This window comes from Hypanus sabinus, chromosome 18 (assembly GCF_030144855.1).
Source record: "Hypanus sabinus isolate sHypSab1 chromosome 18, sHypSab1.hap1, whole genome shotgun sequence".
Taxonomy (NCBI): Eukaryota; Metazoa; Chordata; class Chondrichthyes; order Myliobatiformes; family Dasyatidae; genus Hypanus; species Hypanus sabinus.
Window position 1 is genome coordinate 17,263,605 of NC_082723.1, and position 21,071 is coordinate 17,284,675.

The 21,071-nt window shown below is 38.5% G+C and overlaps 1 protein-coding gene across 2 annotated transcripts in view; it reads left to right on the forward strand.

Moving 5' to 3' along the window:
- LOC132407361 (formin-binding protein 1) overlaps window positions 1-21,071 on the forward strand; it is a 200,087-nt gene that overhangs the window by 106,014 nt on the left and 73,002 nt on the right. For both annotated transcript variants that reach the window (XM_059993732.1, XM_059993733.1), the window contains exons 5-6: window positions 3,927-3,989; window positions 7,357-7,461. In XM_059993732.1, coding sequence (XP_059849715.1) covers window positions 3,927-3,989; window positions 7,357-7,461 — 168 coding nt within the window. The remainder of the gene's footprint in view (window positions 1-3,926; window positions 3,990-7,356; window positions 7,462-21,071) is intronic.

The window sequence follows — 21,071 nt, forward strand, 5'->3', positions numbered from 1 at the left end:
GCAAATTATAATGGAATATTAACATCTAATTATTTTCTAAAACCAAAATAAAATATCCCAGAATCTAGAAATCACATAAAAACAAAAGTGTTGGAAATAAACAGCAAAGGTAGGCAACATCTATTTCTCTCTCCACAGACGCTAGCTAACCTGGTGAGTATTCCCAGCATTTGATTCAGGCTTTTTCCATTTTGTATCTTTGGAAAATACCAGCAAATTTACTTTGGCCACGTGCCACAGGGGATGACAACTTAGAACTTAGTGAATCCTGCAGAAGGAAGACAAGAAGTGAAAGTTGAATTTTGTCAGGTTTCTTTGCTTACACTAAAACTATCATGTCCATTGAAGTCTTTTTCACAGATTGCCATGCAGGACTATAAATAAAATGATACTAAATCAGGTCATAAAAGTACTTTAATGGCAAAAGGATCTGTCAACTCTAATGTTTGGTCTTGCCATCAGAATTAAGCAATTGATGTAAAATGTCAATAGAGCTGTAATTATTAAAATAAATATTTCAGGCAAAGTTGTTCATAGGCTTCCTGAAGAAGCAAAATCTTTTAGTATTAGTTGTTCCAAGTTTATTTATGCTTTTTATCAGCAAAAAGCAACCATTAATAATTTCCTGCTGAGCCTACCCCTGCAGCTGCAGCTTGTCTTGCACTGTTCAAATAGAGGAACTAATGATGCAGAGTTTTCCATCTCATGACCTAAGTAGTTGCAATACAGATAATTGAGATGTAGTCCTGTATTTCTTCCAGTAAATCATAGCACTAAAATGATCAGTGACCTTACTGCAATTCCCTGTTTTGCTGGACCAGATTTTTTTTTAGAATTCCAAGATAATAAAACCTGGGATACTTTTATGTATGTGGCTATTCTGGGATCTTTGAACTAAACTACCGTAGTAGATTCCCTGCCAGTCTGTAACTAAGGTGTGCACAAAGAAGAGGTTCCAGCTTTGATTCAAGTCTGCTCTGAGCTGATATCAGCAATAATTTGTTTTTGTTCTCGTTTGCTTCTGTTCCTTTGGGAGTGTTTCTTGCACTCTAGCAACACCACTGCTCTGCACCTGCAATGGGGAGGAGACTATTATCCTGGGCTGGTTCTCCAAAATTTGCCATTAAAGCATGCATCAAATTAACAGTAAATAATTATGAAATCTCTTACGTCATAGAAGTATCACCTTCAAACCTTAAATCTTTCACAGCTTTCTGTGAAAATAAAATCTATTAACATTTTTTAAAAGTTCATCTATGTGTACAAGAAGATTCTGCAAGCAATTTTACATTTGCAGTTTAAAATATTTTATTCTCTTTATTTCATAGTTAGAGACCACTATGATGAATAAGTATTTCAAAGCCTTCTGAAATTCAGAAATATAAAACAAATGCATAACGACGTCAAACCTTCGCTTGAAATCTTCATCTGACATTCTCCTTCGAATACTGTTGGACCTACATTGATACATAGTAGTGTCCTTCAAATCTAAGGCCCTATCAAAGTGTTTTACAGCCAGCAAGGCTTCGGCTTTTATAATTTATTTAGAGATACAATGCAGAACAGACCCTTTCTGCCCAAATGAACTGTAGCCTGATCACAGGGCAGTTTACATTGACCAATTAACCTACCAACCGGTACTTTTTTGGACTGAGGGAGGAAACTGGAGCACTCAGAGGAAACACACGCAGTCACACGGGAGAACATACAACCTTCTTACAACCAGCGGCAGGAAATGAACCCGGGCCGCTGGCACTGTAAAGTATTACGCTAACTGCTACGCTACCATGCCATGATTCAGTTCCGTCATCTCAGTTCCATTGCCCAGCCAGTTCCATGATGGGCACAACTCACTCCACAATTAGGACATCTTCAAGAGGCTATGCCTCAGGAAGGTGGTATCCATCACTAAGGACCCTCACCATTAGGACATGCTCTCTATTTGTTACTGCCATTAGAGAGGAGAAATCAAGCCTGAAGACTCACCCCAGTGATTTAGGAATAGCTTCTTACCCCCCACATCAGGTTTCTGAACAGTCCATGAACACATGACCTTTATTTTGTTATTCCTTTCTTTTGGCATTTTGATATTTTGCTATTTATATTAATTAATTTTAATGTCTTTGCGCTGAACTGCCGTTACAAAGCAACAAATTTTGCAGTGTACGGATCAGTGATAATAAATCTGATTCTGATTCAAGATTCTGCAAATTGAAAGAGGTCAGTGGCAATAAGAAACTCAGAAATATAGTAATTACATATTAAATATATAATTGGGAGTTTAAACTCTTGTCACTACATCAGACAATTAAATGCCAACCATATTTACTAATAATCTGTATTTAAGCCTTAAAGCTGTTCTGAAAACTGATAAACCAAATGTAAACCACACTGTGAAATGAAATCTCTTGACTAAGCCATCTTTCAAAATATTCTACCTCGGTTACTCTTCAAAGTTCAAAGTGAATTTATTATCAAAGTACATGTATGTCACCATATACAACTCTGAGATTCATTTTTTGGGGGAGCATACTCAGTAAATCTATCAAATGATAACCATAACAGAATCAATGAAAGACCAACCAACTAAGATGTTCAACCCGAGTGCAGAAGACATTCCTGCTGCTGCCTATAAGGAGTTTGTATGTTTGCTTCGTGACTGCATGGGTTTACTCTGGGTGCTCTGGTTTCCTCCCACTTTCCAAAGGTGTACCAGTTAGTAGGTTAATTAGTCATTGGAAATGATGGGGCTAGGGTTAAACCAGGGAATTGGTGGTGGCACAGCTCGAAGGGCCAGAAGGGCCTGTTCCAAGCTATATTTCAATAAATAAATAAAACTGCAAATACAAAAGGAAGAAATAAGATATAAATAAAAAATAGATATCAAGAACATGAGATGAAGAGTCCTTGAAAGTGTGTTCGTTGGTTGTGGGATCATTTCAATGATGGGGCAAGTGAAGTTGAGTGAAGTTACCCCCTTTGGTTCAAGAGCCTGATGGTTGGGGAGTAATAACTGTTCCTGAATCTGGTGGTGTGAGTCCTATGGCTCCTGTACCTTCTGATGACAGCAGCGAGAAGAGAAAATGTCCTGGGTGGTGGGTATGTGATAATTCAATTTTGGCATCTATTTCAAGGGGAATAGAACATAAAAGCAAGGAGATATGCTGAGCCTTTAAAAGACACTGGTCAGGCTGCACTTAGAGTATTCTCAACCGTTTTGGGCCCCATATCTCAGAAAGGGTGTGTGGTCATTGGATTGAGTCCAAAGAAGGTTCACGAGGATGATTCCGGGAATGAAGGGGATAACATATGAGGAGCTTTTGGTAGCTTTGGTCTTGTACTCTCTGGAATTTAGAAGAATGCATAGGGATCTCATTGAAACCTAACAACTGTTGAAAGGATTAGATAGGGTGGATGTGGAGAGGATGTTTCCTATGGTTGGGCTATCCAGAACTAGAGGGCACAGCCTCAAAATTGAGGGGAGACCTTTTAGAACAAAGGTAAGGAGGAGTGGAATAACATACTCATAAGTAAGCATGCTTGTATACTTATAGGATTAAGAACTGACATATTCTTCTGAAATAAAGTGTATTTTTAAATTGATTTTATGGTCATTTGTAGTTTACTGGTATTTTTCATGTGCTAGGCAAAGATGGTTAAGAAAGCAGTCTTGAATTTTCATCAAACATGAACAATGCAATTGATTAGATTAAACTGAAATTTTTGAGATCTCGCTATTTTGAGATCTCAATGGCATTAAACATCTTTGAAATAGTTTCTCAAATTTAATGATTTCTCAAAAGAAATTTAATTTAGTATTTCAGAAGCAGCTGAAAGAGAGCTCTTGCCCAAAAGTCTTGTACCATTGTGCCAGGAATCAAAACAGTATATTTTGTAGAAACATAATATGCGTGTTTTTCTTCCAGCATTTCCAAGAAGGACGAAGGGCACAGCAACACATCGAAAGTTGTTGGAAACAACTTGAAGCAGTAAGTTTGTTCCCATTTCAGATTTAATTTACACAATATCTGATTACTGAATCATGGTTTTCTTTAAATTACAACTCTAGTGAATTCCAGTTAATTGGAGCAACTGCTTTTTTGGGATAACTCTTGAAGAACTAAAACTAATGGAAAAAATAGCCGGGATTCCACTTGTTTATTTGGGCCAATACGCCATTTAATTGGGACAGAAAACTGTTGCCAGTTTCTAACTAGTGATAGTCACGTGCACTTTTTATGCCTGTTAGACCCTGCACCATGCTTAGAGTGAACAGTTTTTTTAAAGCGTCAGTTGTGTGTATTTGTGTCAAAAAGCAGTGATTTTTGCCACTTACAGTTGGAGAGAAGTAAACATTAAGACAATTCGGAACTGTTTTGCTCAATGAGGTTTCAAGCATTCTGGCTTGGAGATACCAGAAACAGCCAGGAGTGAAAAGGAAATGATTTCACTATTTCAACAAGTTAAGAATTACAGAGCATTTGAAGGTATCTGCAATCATCTTGAATATTACAATGAAAATGAAGATTTGGAGGATGCAATCACCAAAAGCATTGAATGAGGGCAGTCCATTATCTGCACTAGATGTCTGCTCTGATTTTGTTCATCAAAACAAGATGACAGCATACTCTGAATGAATTCCTCCATCAATAACTTAAGCAGCTAATACAGTTTTATTGTACTGTAGTAGTATTGGTCATGTTCTAGTTTGTTCTGTATTTCATTTAAAGGTATAATTTGTTACTCAGTCTGTTTTTTTTTGTACCTTTTTAACTATTTCTCATAAATGGACCAAAATGTATTGGTCATGATTTATCCATTGTATTTACAAATTATTTCACCATCTTATACCAACACCTTAAATGTTAACTAAATGCATCATCTTTCAGATCTCTTTATTAAATTTCATTTGTCATTTTTTCCACCAAAGCTTTCTTTGATCTTTTATAGTTTACAGCTATTTTCTTCACCATCAACTGCCAACTTGTTTCTGCAGATGTATTAATCATACCTGTATTATAGTCTTAACTCATTGTTGTTACAAAAGTTGTAAAGCCTAACCCCATAGGAAATAGTTATTCAGTCACAAGAAAATCTCGCTAACATCTATGCAGCCTGCATGAAATGCTGACCTTTCTTTGGTCTCCTTTGTTTCCTACATAAATTAAAATCAGTGAAGTTGATCAGATTTCCTCAGACTAATGCTTGATTACATCCTGTCCTGCTGGCATGAATGGCTGTTGGCACAGTGGTGTAAAGGCAGGAGGAAGTAGCTGTTGAAGTCCTCTACATCAACTCTGGCCCCTGTGCGGAATCATTGCACAAGTCAAACTCGGAGAAGGAAGCTCATTGGTTATCACACAGTGTCCTCCCTCAACTGATGAGTCATTGCTCTTCCATGTTGAAAAAGTTTTGATGAAACATTGGAAGTAGCAGAGGCACAGAGTGCCCTCTGGGTGAGTAACTTCAGTGTTCATCATTACCGCCCAATTCTAAAAGCCAGACTGTTGTGGATGTATTGGTAGAAGTGATCTTGGGGAGACAAAGTTCTACCATCACAGTGATGATATTGTCCATTGAGTTTAGCACTTGATATGCATAAAAGAAGTACAACAGATCTAGCAGTTTAAAACTAGGCACCCATGAGACATTATATACCATCAGCAGCAGTAGAAGATTATACATCCACATATCCTTCACTCTTCCAGTATCACCTTGCCAGAGGACTTGTTGACGAGGGTAGTAAGCATATCTGAAATGATAAGATGCCAATTGAGTGAAGTTGAGAAGGTCATAATGCTTTCTAAACTGCATGCAGTAGGCAGAACTAATCAATCTTACTATCAACAAATCAGATCAAATCCATTGTGACTGCTAGCTGGTAATTTAAATAGCTAAGAGAAGGAGAAGACTCCATGAAATCTCCAACTTCAACAGTTGCTTAGGGCAAGGCTGAAGCATTCATAACTATCTTCAGACAAAAGAACCAAATCAGTGAACGATCTGAGATCACCAACTTCACAGAAGCCAGTTTGAGTCACGCACTCTGTATGATAACAATTGGGTGAAGGCTCACAAGACAGCAAAGCCGATAAACTAGTGGACGTCCATAGCTGTGGAACTGAAGACTTGTACCTCAAACAAAGTAGTTCCACTACAATTATGACACTGCCACTAACCTGATCATAGGAAAAAATATTCAATTTGGTACGTTCTACCTATCAAAGACCCCACCTACCCCACTAACCCCACCAATCTCCTTGCTACTTTTGAGCTTCTTTTCTCTCCTTCACAGTTCTGATGAAGGGTCTAAGATCTGAAATGTCAAATCTATATATCTTCTAATTGAGCTTCTACTGATTGGTGAGTGGGTGATGATAGAAGTGGCTCCAGACATGCTTCTGTTTCAGTATTAGATAACATGTGGATAACAAATTGTTGCCTTTTCCTAAGCAAGCTATTATGTCATAACACAGGCAAAAAACATTATAAGACATCATAACATAGGAGCAGAGTTAGGCATTTTAGCCCTTTGAGTCTGCGCCGCCATTTGATCATGGCTGATCTGTTTCCCTCTCAACCCCAACCTCCTGCCTTCCCCCGTAACCTTTCACATCCTGACTAATCAAGAGCCTATCAAACTCGGGCTTAAATACACTCAATGACCTGGCCTTCACAGCCACCGGTCCTATTGAATTCCACAGATTCAGCACCCTCTGGCCAAAGAAATTCTTCCTCATCTCCTTTGTAAATGGATGCCCCTCTATTCTGAGGTTTTGCCCTCTGGTCCTAGACTTTCTCACTATAGGTATCATCCTCTCCATGTTCAACGTACCATAGGTTTCAATGAGAATTCCCCCCTCATTCTTCTAAGTTCCAGCGAGTACAGGCCCAGAGCCATCAAATGCTCCTTATATGCTAAGCCTTTCATTCCGTGAATCATTTTCATGAACCTCCTTTGAACTTTCTCTAATGTCAGCACATTCTTTCTTAGATGAGGTGCCCGAAACTGCTCTTGATACCCAAGTGAGGACTTACCATTGCCTTATAAAGGCTCAATATTATATCCTCATTGATATATTCTAGTCCTCTTGAAATGATTGTCTTCTTCACAAGATAACATTTAGGGAATCCTGCACAAGAACTCCCAAGCCCCTTTGCATCTGCATTTTTGAATTTTCTCCGCTTTTAGTCTGTGCTTTTATTCCTTCTACCAAAGTGCATGACCATACTCTTCCCAAGACTGTTGTATGCAAATCAAAATAATGTTTTGGTTTTTAGTTCATCAACATTGGTTAATACCAGCTGATACAGCTACTTGTTCTGTCTTTAATTCAAATTTCCATTCAACAACAGAGCAAGCGAAGGTTTGAGAGAGATTGTAAAGAAGCAGAGCGAGCTCAGCAACATTTTGAGAAGATGGATGCTGATCTGAACGTAACGAAGGCTGATGTGGAAAAGGTATGTCGAAAGTAGCTATATATCTAAGTTGGAGATTGGTGACATATGACTAATAATTTTCTTTATAGTTCTAAATGCTTGTTATACTTCTGAAAGCACAAGTACTTTTAAAGGAAATGCTTTTTAACCATTTGACAGTCAGAAATCAGGATAGGAAATCATTGTTGTGAAGTTACTCATGAATAATCCAAGCGAGTTGAACTAATAATTCACAATGAGAGCTGAGGAATTTAAATTAAGTGATTAATTGAATAAAAATATTGTACAAAGAGCTAAGGGCAGTATAAGAGACCATGAAGTTCTGTGCTGTCTTAAATAAAATACACCAATTCAGTTGTGAATTTCAGGGAAAGAGATCTTATGTTGAGTCTGTACATGGCTCCAGACTTGGAAATGATTCAGCAAATCACTGATTTATCAGGAGTTAGTTTACCACAATCTTCTTAAAGGCTATTAGTGATACTAACGTTGAATATGAACAATATTTCACATCTTGTGAGTAAAGCTTAAAAATGCTTCTACTCAATTAATATGCAACATTAACAATAGATTATCCAAAAAAGTAATAAAATTATTGCATAATTAAAATCTAATTTCCATTTATAGCTGGACTGAATGAAGGATTAGTAACTGAAATTGACTGATACAGCATATGAATTCAAATAATTAATGGAGGAGTAAAGAAGTTCTAAGAATGATTACACAACCATAATCGAACTTGGATTTCAGGGTGACTTCAACTTGGATTTGTAATCTGGTCATGGTAAGGTTCAAGAATAAAAGTAGCTCAATGGCTAATCTCCATTTGCCATTTATTATGATAATTTATTATATGAATTTATTATGGGGGACAAGGAAATGGCAGATGAGCTGAATAGGTCTGTCTTCACTAGGGAAGACACAAACAATCTCCCAGATGTAATAGTGGCCAAAGGAACTAGGGTAAAGGATGAACTGAAGGAAATTTATATTAGGCAAGAAACGGTGTTGGATAGACTGTTGAGTCTGAAGGCTGATAAGTCCCCGGGACCTGATGGTCTGCATCCCAGGGTACTTAAAGAGGTGGCTCTAGAAATCGTGGACGCATTGGTAATCATTTTCCAATGTTCTATAGATTCAGGAACAGTTCCTGCTGATTGGAAGGTGGCTAATGTTGTCCCACTTTTCAAGAAAGGAGGGAGAGAGAAAACAGGGAATTATAGACCAGTTAGCCTGATGTCAGTGGTGGGAAAGATGCTGGAGTCAATTATAAAATAGGAAATTACGACACATTTGAATAGCAGTAGAAGAATCAGTCCGAGTCAGCATGGATTCATGAAGGGAAAATCATGCTTGACTAATCTTCCGGAGTTTTTTGAAGATGTAACTATGAAAATGGACAGTGGGTGTAGTGTACCTGGACTTCCAGAAAGCTTTTGATAAAGTCCCACATAGGAGATTAGTGGGCAAAATTAGGGCACATGGTATTGGGGGCAGAGTACTGACATGGATTGAAAATTGGCTGGCTGACAGGAAACAAAGAGTAGCGATTAACGGGTCCCTTTCGGAATGGCAGGCTGTGACCAGTGGGGTACCACAAGGTTCAGTGCTGGGACCGCAGCTGTTTACAATATACATTAATGATTTAGATGAAGGGATTAAAAGTAACATCAGCAAATTTGCTGATGACACAAAGCTGGGTGGCTGTGTGAAATGTCAGGAGGATGTTATGAGAATGCAGGGTGACTTGGACAGGTTGGGTGAGTGGGCAAATGTATGGCTGATGCAGTTTAGTGTGGATAAATGTGAGGTTATCCACTTTGGTAGCAAGAACAGGAAGGCAGGTTACTGTCTAAATGGAGACAAGTTAGGAAAAGGGGAAGTACAATAAGATCTAGCTATTCTTGTACATCAGTCAATGAAAGCAAGCATGCAGTGAAGCAAGGTACAGCAGGCAGTGAAGAAAGCTAATGGCATGCTGGCTTTTATAACAAGAGGAATTGAGTGTAGGAATAAAGAGGTCCTTCTGCAGCTGTACAGGGCCCTGGTGAGACCCCACCTGGAGTATTGTGTGCAGTTTTGGTCTCCAAATTTGAGGAAGGACATTCTTGCTATTGAGGGAGTGCAGCGTAGGTTCACAAGGTTAATTCCCAGAATGGCGGGACTGTCACATGTTGAAAGATTGGAGCGACTGGGCTTGTATACACTGGAATTTAGAAGGATGAGAGGGGATCTGATTGAAACATATAAGATTATTAAGGGATTGGACACACTGGAGGCAGGAAGCATGTTCCCGCTGATGAGTGAGTCCAGAACTAGAGGCTACAGTTTAAGAATAAGGGGTAGGCCATTTAGAACAGAGATGCGGAAAAACTTTTTCACCCAGAGAGTGGTGGATATGTGGAATGCTCTGCTCCAGAAGGCAGTGGAGGCCAAGTCTCTGGATGCATTCAAGAGAGAGTTAGAGAGAGCTCTTATAGATAGCAGGGTGAAGGGATATGGGGAGAGGGCAGGAACTGGGTACTGATTGTGTATGATCAGCCATGATCACAGTGAATAGCGGTGCTGGCTAGAAGGGCCGAATGGCCTACTCCTGCTCCTACTGTCTATTGTCCATGTTAGCAACTGGCAAGAAATAGTCTTACAACTCAATTCTAAATCCCTTTTCCAATTGTTAACTGTTAGTGTATTCTCACCATCCAAAATTAGTGTGTTTACATTTATGACAAATAAAATGTATATTATTAAGTGCGTAGATTTGATAATCATTATGAATAAATTAGGATGAATAGCATAATCTAAACGTGTAGTGTGTAGTTGAGGTTATGTCACCATTTCTGTAGCTTAGGAGGTTCTTTTCACATAGCTGGGTTTTTGTTCACTTGCCTAAATTTATAAAGCAAAAATAAGCCTGAGCTCTTGGAAATGTTTGTGGACGTTGCTTGAAGATGGTCCCTGAATCACATATTCCTGATTATGGACATCTGTTGATTGCAATGCTGCCAACTTCATGCAGCCTACTCATTTAATTAGTTTCTGTATCCGTTCAGCCTTAACCCTTCTGTTCATGGTTGGACACCTCAGCAGGAGTCCGTATTATGAATATTTGGCTGGAATTAAAGCTAGCTTGCATCTCTTAAAGGTGTGATGGTATTGTGGATATGACACACTCAAAACAGCCACAGAAGTCTTTGCTAGAATGAGTCCCCAAGGACCTTGTTGCAGGTTGATGCTTTGAGGCTGAAACAGTTACTGGCCAGCTTGCAGTTAATAGAAAATACCACAGAGCACTCAGTAGCCTTGTGTGTGCAAATACTTCATCAGCCAATCATGTGGCAGCAACTCATTGCATAAAAGCATGCGGACATGGTCAAGAGGTTCAGTTGTTGTCCAGGCCAAACATCAGACTGGGGAAGAAATGTGATCTAAGTGACTTTGACCATGGAATGACTGCTGGTACCAGTCGGAGTGGTTTCAATATCTCAGATACTGTTGGTCTCCAAGAATTTTCATGCACAACAGTCTCTAGAGTTTACAGAGAATGGTGCAATAAACAAAAAACATCCAGTGAGCAGTAGTTTTGTGGGTGAAAGCCCCTTGTTAATGAGAGAGATCAGGAGAATGGCCAGACTGGTTCAAGCTGACAGGAAGGTGACAGTAACTCAAATAACCACGCGTTACAATAGTGGTATACAGAAGAGTATCCCTGTATGTACAACACATCAAACCTCAAAGTGGAAGGGGCTACAGCAGCAGAATTCGAAGGATATATTCTGAGTGGCCACTTTATTGGGTACAGAAGGTGGCCACTATGCATATTGTGTGGAACAGGCTTCAAAGTTCTCTTCAATCAAGTGCTCCAGTACTGTATATTATGCAGATGCAGTGCTCGGTGCATTCAGAAATCTGTCAGGAGGGCGACATTCAAGCTGAAGAATCACAGAGGGGTAAAGAACTTAAAAAGCAGGAGTTGGCCATTTGGCATCTCATGCATCTCAGCCATTCTACTTAGTGTCTCTTTAATGTTATTTTCTGCACTAATCCCATATCTCTTGATCCCTTAATATCTAAAAATTCTTCAGTGTGAACCCTGAATTTTCTTGGTGACTGAACTGCCACAGGTCTCTTAGGTAGAGATTTCCAACAATTCACCATCCTTTGAATGGCTGACATTTTTGTGACCATGACCCCTGATTGTCAGGCAAGGAAAACATCATCCTTGCATTTTCTCTGTCAAGCACCTAAGAATATAACACTAAAAGACATGACCTCACAATTTTCCAAATTATATTCCATCTACCTTGTATTGCCCATTCAAAGATCCAAAGTACATTTATTATCAAAGTATGCATGCAATATACAGCCCTGAAATTCATCTTTCGACAGTCAGCCACTAAACAAGGAAACGCCATGGAACCCGTTCAAAGAAAATATCAAACACCTAATGTGCAAAATGAAGAACAAATCGCGTAAACGGCAAAATAAAGTGCATAACACAGAAGATTAAACATCAAACCACAGAGTCCTTGAAACAATCTAGGAATGTTCAGTTCAGTTCCATTCAGTTCAATTTAGTGTTGTATTGTTCATTGACAGCAGAGCTAATCTGCCCCAATGAAAATTACGCAAAACTGCAATAAAAAAGATTCAGTTTCAAAATACAGTTATTATCAAAGGAGTAACAAGAAACCAGAAACACATATAACATGACCTGCAGTGTTCTCTAAAAATAAGTCCAATCCACAAAGCATGTCAATCAAACCTTACCCAAAACCAAGACTGCTTCCTCCAGCAGCAGCGAGAAAGAGGGAGAGGAATTCAGACAGATGGCAGGCAGATAGTGCTGAACACCTGCTCACCTTCTGCTCTCATCCTCGTTGATTTCAGTCTTGCTCGACGCTTTAATTGGCAAGTTGGTTAAGAACTGGAGCTGATCATTGGGTTCGTACTCTGCCATTAGGCCACAAACTCCATGTCGTACAAGGCTGAATTCCCTTGGAGACAGGAACGGCACCAGATCACTCAGACAGCCCAAAAATACGTTATCAAAATATAAACTGCAGGCTCCAATCACACACAGATCAGTAGTAGCAGTATATTTAGAAGAAGAAGGGGTTTCCTGAACATTCTGCAGAACATCACCATTGGTTGCGTTGGTTGCTGGGGCCATCTGCACACTTCACTTAATTTTCCTATATCGCTCTGAATCATCTCTGCATCATTCTCAAAGCCCTCACTGTTTTGAGTCATCAGTAAGTTAAGATGTTTTATATGTGATCCCCAGCACAAATCCTGTAGCACAGTGGCTTGAAAATGAAAGCAGCTTGGAGAGTCTTGCAGCAATGTATCTTCCAACAGATTCCTTCTACCTGGGGTAGAGTGGAGATGCTATATGCACAAAATATTATGTGCTTTGTCATTGAAACCCTGTATGATGGAGAACCCCACAGTTCGAGCAAATCCACATGCTCTTGTGGCCTGTTCATCTCTAGTTAAGGAGAATAACATGAGGTTAGCTTGCTTTGAATAGAATCTCAGTGACCTCCTGAATACAACAATGGCCAACGTGATTACAGAATGCTGAAAACACCTTCAACTTGGGTATATACAGTAGACGTTCATTGGTACTGTTACCTTGAGAGCCAGAAGAAAGTGTCTTTGCCTCAAAGTTCTACTGGTGGTGTGCAGTGTTTGGGAGATTTCTCTGATGACATCCTTGTTGAAGTACAACATATCACATATAGTTCTTCCAGAGGTTCAGTATGGAGGCTGCTTTACACTCTTCCAGCATGCCCCTGTTGATTTTCGTATGTGGAGCTATACTGTGAGGAATATATTATGTCTACATTTGGAGTAGTTCCTTTGCTTCATCAGGTGTCTTTGAAATCATTCATCACTTAACAAAAGAATATAAAACATTTATCTGTACGTAAGTTGGTAGTGCATTTATATGAAACAATACAGATTTGATATCTTCAAAACAAGTTATAGAGTTATAATGATGAAGATAGTACAAAAAATGAAAAGATGGGAAAGCAGTGTTAAAGCCAGAGAGTATGAATTTGTGGAATTCATTGCCACGGGCATCTGTTGAGGCCAAGTCTGTATGTATATTTAAGGCTGAGGTTGATAGATTCTTGATTGGTCAGGACATGACGGGATATGGGAAGAAGACAGGAGATTGAGGCTGAGTGGAAAATTGGATCAGCCATGATGAAATAGCAGAGCAGACTCAATGGGCCAGATGGCCTAATTCTGCTCCTATATCTTACGCTCTAAAATAATCTTGTTTGAGGTGAACGAAATGTCAGCAGGATAATAGGTAAAGTGTTTGTAATGAGAATTGACAAAGAAGTCTAAAACTAACAGTAGGCATCTTTGAATTATGACAAGAGAAAGATCAAACTCCAAAGTTCCTTGCTTGAAGACACTGAAGTTAAAATGTGACTTTGACTTATTAAACCAAAAGTTTAATAGTAAGAAAGAAAAATATGAGATAAAAAAGATCTAAGATTTCATTAGAAGTGGTACATCTAAAGATAAAGCTATTTATATACATTATTTCCCAGAATGCAGTTAGAATAAATCATGCAGTTTAGGTAATTTTCTATAGCTACATTCTCAAGGCTGCAAAGAAAATACAGAGGCAACTTCTTAAGATTAAACTATAAATAGGAGGCTTTAGTTATGAAAAAAAGTATAAACAAAAATGGCCTTTAAAAATACAGCATAGAGATGCGTAATCAAAGCAGCTGCAGCTATGCAAATTTATGTGGCATTGGGTGAACATCATAAGGTTATCATAATGCATGGAATGTGGTACAAAATTACAAAACACTGAAGATAGTGTTTGGTAAGTGGTCAATTGCTTGTTGATTCCATATCATGAATAATGCCCTTTTTGTATTAAGTCCCATGTGACCACACTCTCAAATGCAAAGTTAACTTAAATTGAGAGAGGACGTGGTAAAATTGCACAGATTATATTTAATATTTTAGATTTGTGCATGTTGTTTGAACTTACATATTAATAGTTTATGACATTTAATTCTTAAGATCTATGTTTTAATTAGAATTGTCCTGGTAACAAAGTTTTGAAGAATGCGGCTAAGGAATGGATAAATATTTGTATTATATACTAAACCACACTTCAAAAAATCGAACAATAAAACACTGAATATTTAAAAAAAATAATTCTGAAGAATGAAGCTAATTATCATGGAGAGTCACAAGGTTGTATAACACAGAAATGGTCCTTTCAGCCCATTGTATCTGTGCCAAGCTTTTTGTCCACTTACATTTAGAATGTTTGCCTGCTCTAGGTGTGTACCCTTTTATGCCTTGCCAATTTAAATGCCTGTCTTTCTGCCTCTTAAATGTGGGGCTTATTTCTCATCTGTCTGTGTTTTTTAAAAAAACAAATTTTCTCTAAAAAATCTCTTTTTAAAACTGATCTTACCTGTCTGTCGTTTTGATCCCTTTCCATAGTGGATAGATATAACCTGTTTCCTGTCTATACCTCTTATAATTTTATAAATCTCTGTCATGGGGCTCCAGAGCCTCCTTCCTTCTAATGGAAAGTCTCTCCCCATAACTGAAGTCCTCCAATCCAGGCAGCATCCTGGTAAATATTCTTTGTATTTTCTTCCCAGCACAATCAGAGACACGTGCAGAACTTCAAGTGTGATCTAACCTGTGTTTTGTCAAGTTTTTCTAATTATCATTATCATCCGAGCATTTATATTCTACATCCCAGCTTACGAAGACAAGTTTGCTATACATCAACCTGTGTTCCCACTTTCAGGAAGCACCAGGATATCTCTGTTTGTTAGTGTTCTTAGCAGCTTACCATCACTTGTACCTGATCAACTTTGCATCTCCATCTGTACTCCTGCTGTAGCCTTAGATATAATATAAACAACACCATCAACTTTCATGTCATCTGCAAGCTTACTATTGACACCTATATATGCGCTCCAGTCATTGATATACTGTATATCACATGCAACCAATGGTCACAAACTTCCAGTTTGGTAGTATCTTTTCACCACCACCCTGTACCTCCTATTACTCTTTAGGATCCGTTTTGCCGCCTCCACTTGGATCCCATGTGTTTAATTCTTCTGGACCAGCCTACCACACGTACTTTGTCAAAAACCTAACTGAAGTCCATTTATACAATGTCCACAGCCTTGTCTTTGCCAATCATCTTAGTTACCTCTTCAAAAGCAATTAAATTTGTGATTAATTATTAGCTAATCTTTGGGCTCTCCATATCCTGGGTTCAAGTGTTTTAGTCTGGATGTTAACTGGCATCATATAATGAAGAGTGGATACTCTTTCCTTCAAATGCCTATGAAGCTGGCAAAGTTACAATAGGCTGCAGAACTTGTCATTGGTTTGAAGGATGTTTGGAAAAAAAGTTACTGCAATTCAATTGGACAATTAAAACAACATTAAATAGAATAAGTTAACACTAAAGTAAATCAAAATTATTTAATCAGAAGTAACTAACTTTCTCTTTTGTCTCCTTATTTATAGACATTGAACTCATTGGGGTGTGATTCTAGCAAAGATTTAAGTTCTTTGAGTCCATCTGCAGTCCTGGAGTTATATTTTGTGAAATTCAGGGGTGAAGGGCAGAACTCTTCACATCTGGCCATTTGTTTAGATTTGAAAGTACAGATACACCAACAGATAAATCTCTTGATACAGATTTTGGCATGTTAATGAGGCTATACTTTTAAGAAATCCAGAATTATTATTAAAATGAGCAGCTCTTTCCCAAGTCCGGATTTATTTTGCAAGCAAGCCATAAATGACATTTTTGTTTATCCACTTTAAATGAGCTTCATTGAATATACTGCTGTTTTTAACCAAGGCATTGTTGATCTCTGATTAAGTTGTTTGAGAAGAGTGGAGCCTGGTAGTTCTGCGTAATATGCAGGTTTTGTATTAAAGATGAAACAAAGGACTACTTTCTGCCAATGGCACAGTTTAACTGATTAGTGTTCCTTAGGGGCCTCAGTGTGCCTTTGTTTCATAATGGAAATTATTGTGTATGTATTACTCAAAGTCAGGAACCATGAAGAATCTAATACTGCTGGTCTTAAAGTGAATAAGATGGCCATAATTCAGTGGAAAAATAAACAGAGTATATTGTCAATGGATTTTATTAGATGCATTTACTTAGTGAGCTTCAATGCAACAAAAATAGCTCTACAAAGCCAATTCCAAGCCAGGAATAAATGGGGAAATATAATTTATTTACCAGTTATGTTATTTATGTTCATCACTATACTGTTATAGTTTGTATAAATATGGATTAATCTTGTAATATATTACTTAAGAAAGAAAGGCGTCTTCAAAAATAAACAGAATATACTTCAAAGTAGTTAAGCAGTGAGAGAGAGCTGATGTTTCACACTGATGACCTTAACCCAGGATACCTCACACAAGCTTGCCACATTAAACCATCTGAATTGAAAGATCAATATAATTGTTTACTTAAAATAAAGGGTTGCAGTTCGAAGTATTTTAATCCACAGTCCACACAGTTTTTCTGCTTTAGGAAGATAAATGAGGGCAACACACACCAAATGTTGGGGGAACTCAGCAGGCCAAACAGCATCGATGGAAAAAGTATGGTCGATGTTTCGGACCCAGATCCTTCATCAGGACTGACCCCTCCATCCTGATCAGAAAAGCACAACAGTGCCTTTATTTCCTGTGGAGCATCAAGAAAGCTCACCTCTGTCCCAGGATACTGACTGACTTTCACCTCTGTACCATTGAGAGCAGACTCACCAACTGCATCTCAGAGTGGTATGGCAATTGTCTCGTATCGGACCGCAAAGCACTCCAGCGTGTGGTGAAAACTGCCCAGCAGATTATCGGCACCCAATTGCCCACCATTGAGAACATCTACCATAAACGTTGCCTGGGCAGGGTGAAAAGCATTATCAAGGATGCATCTCACCCTAACCATGGACTTTTTACTCTCCTCCCATCCAGTAGGTGCTACAGGAACCTCTGCTCCCGCACCAGCAGGCACAGGAAGATTCTGAGGTTCTTCCTGCATCACAGCACTAAGCAATATTGCACCCATATTGTACTGTGTCAGTACTTTTATATTTGTGTGCTGTATACTTTATATTCACAGTTATTTTGTAAATAACACTACTCTTTGCACTTCTGGTTAGATGCTAACTGCATTTCATTGGCTTTGTATCTGTACTCGGCACAATGACAATAAAGTTGAATCTAAACTATTCTAATTTAATGATTTCTCCAGTTCTTATGAAGGGTCCCGGCCTGAAGAGTTGACGATACTCTTTTCCATAGATGCTGCCTGGCCTGCTGAGTTCTTCCAGCGTTTTGTGAATGTTGCTTGGATTTCCAACATCTGTACATTATGTCTTGTTAAAGAAAAATGAGACCTTGATTCTTGTCTTCACTAAGATGTGCATTAGAATTATTTTGCGGCCGGTGCTTCTAGGTAAAAGAGTAAAGGATTCAGCTTCTCCAGCAGGACTTGTAACTCACTTATAACTGAGCTGTGGTGAGATTTAGTAATCAGCTGGTGTTTAGGATGGCAGCCAAATTATTGTGTAAATAGTTTATTGTTCCATTAAGAGTGTTGCACAAGTAACCATTGTTTTGCCATTTTAAAATACTCTTCACATATGAATATCTAAGCAGGGTGGCATCTGGATGTAGGAATCTTGTCATGTTTACTAAAAAAAGTATCAATTCCATTTGAAACTGTAATAGTACAGATTGTTACTTCTTTATAAGCATGTAAACTACAGATTTATTGAAAAAGAACACAATTTAGAAATTAAATAGTGAATGAGGGTGTCATCTAGATTCCCACACTTTGTTAGCTATTTTAACAATTATGTTTCCCTGTTTATTCATGCTAACCTCATATCAATATTTCCAAAGTCATTATTAGCTAAACAAGCCTCTGCTTTTTGTTGTTCTTGCAACAGTGGGTCAGTTGAGTTTTTAACAGTTGGGATATTGATGGCATAAACAGTAGGAGCCCTCTATCATCTCATATAAGTTATCAGCCAACTTCTCCAAGCCCAGGAAGTGGGTCATTCCAGAGTAATGGAATTTGTGGGCAGACCACAACCAGGACTAAACCTGTTCATGTGCAGTGTTACACTTGCTATTTTTCTTGGCGGTTTCCCAAAGAGGCAATCAGAATTGGGAAGCTTAAGCTCTTTTATTTTTATTTCCCCCTGTCGTGGATGACAGAGGCCCACCATTTTATTGCTATTTCCCTTCCTCAGATAATCTTGCAAATCATAGTGGAAGAAATATGGCGCCTAATTCTTAGTGGTACAATATATTTACTTATCAGGTGACCACATTAAATTGAATGAAAACAGGCTGATATTTCATCTGCATGACTTTAAAAGCAGCTTTATATGAGAAGTAAAGGAACTAGAAATAAAGATTTCAAGTTCACAGTTTTTATTTAGTGCAATCAGTGATGAAGTGGTTTTGGTGAAATAAATGTGTCATGGTCGTGGATATTTAGGTTCACCCTTCTGTTTTTGGTTATTTAGATACTGAAATTACAAATTTTTGTCGAACAAGCTTAATTTTGTAACTTGGGAATACTTTGGGTTTATAAGAAAAGCTACATGTTATAAGGTGCAGTCCTATGACCTTCATTCTGAAAATGACCCATAGTTATGGAAATAACCTTCCAATTAGGAAATGTAGTAGATTCAATATACAGTATTGCTAGAATTCTGGAAAAATGCAAATGCTATATCTTTGTTTAAAAAAAGGTAAAATTAAGGGTTAACCCAGTAATTATAGACTGTCATTTTAACATCAGTAGTGAAGACAATTTGAGAAACAACAATTTGGCACAGAATTTGCAGTCACTTGGACAGAATGGATTGATCAAAGAAAGTAAGTATGGAGGGAAATCATGTCTAATTTGATAGAGATTTTTGATTAAATAGTGTGATATGTCATAAAAGAAACGCAATAGATGTGGGATGCATGGGCTTCCTAAAGGCATTTGGTGCCACTTAATAGATTTGTCTTCAAGATTAAATACAATAGCATAAAAAAGGTATAATGGCCTGGGGGAAATGGAAATTGAGAGTAGCAGTTTTGTTGGGACTGGAAGGAAGTATATGATGATCAATACAGTTCAGTACTCATTAAATGTCTGTGATATGGACTTAAGTGCACAAGCGCAATTACCAAATTTGCAGGTGAAACAAAACTAAGAAGTGGATGAACTCTGGGGAGACCAGTAATAGACTTTAAGTAGGTATACACATGCTAATGGAGTAAGCAGATGGGCAATAGATGAAGTTTATGCCAAGAAATGTGAAGTGTTACCTTATGCAAGAAGAATGAGCAGAGGAGATGTTGGTTTGAGGGCATAATTAGAATCAACTCTTCCCTCAGCTAGGACTTGGGCCCTCTGCAATTTGCCTACCACTGCAATAGGTCTACAGTGGATCCAATCTCATCAGCTCAACCACGGCTGTGGTTCACTTGGACAATACTAATACTTATGTCAGGCTGCTGTTTATTCACTACAGCTCAGCATTTAACACAATGATTCCTACAGGTCTGATCGAAAAGCTGGGCCTCTTTACCTCCCTCTGCAAATGGATCCTCAACTTCCTCATTGGAAGACCACAGTCTGTGTGGATCTGAAATAACATCTCCAATTTGCCGATAATCAATAGTGGCACACCTCAAGGATGTGTGCTAGGACCACTGCTCTACTCTCTCTGCATCCATGACGGTATGGCTAGGCACAGCTGAAATGCCATCCATTAATCTGACGACATTACAACTATTGGCAGAATTCCAGATTGTGACCAGAATGCGTACAGAAGTGAGGTATATCACCTAGTTGAGTGGTGTTGCAGCAACAATCTTGCACTCAATGTCAGTAAGACCAAAGAATTGATTGTGGACGTTAGAAAGGTTAAGAAAAAGGAACACACACTAATCCTCATAGAGGGCTCAGAATTAGAAAAGGTGAGCAATTTCATGTTCCACCATCTCTGAGGATATATCCTAGGCCCAATATATCAATACAGCTACAAAGAAGGCAGGACAGCAGCTATATTTCCTTAGGACTTGGAAAAGATTTGATATGTCACCAAAGACACTTGCAAATTTCTACAGATGTACAGTGGAGAACATTCTAACTGATTACATCATCATCTGGTATGGGGATCCACTGCACAGGATTGAAGTAAGCAGCAGAAAGTTGTAAACTCAGAAATCTCCATCATGGACACTAGCCTCTCCAACATCCAAGACATCTTTAAGGAGTAATGCCTCAAAAAGGCAGTTTTTTAAATGTATTGCCATGTACTGCTGCATAACAACAAATTTCATGACATATGCCAGTTATATTAAATTCTGTTAACTCTGAATAGGCACAGAAATCAATAAATCTGGTAAAAACAATCACAAAGAAGAGATAATCTGCAGATGCTGGAAATCCAAGCAGCACATGTGTGGTGAACTACATATACCTGTCTGGACACGCCCCCCCCCGCTGACTGCTCCTGTGGCTCCTCCCACAGACCCCGGTATAAAGGCGATTGGGGCCTGAGCCCGGCCTCTCAGTC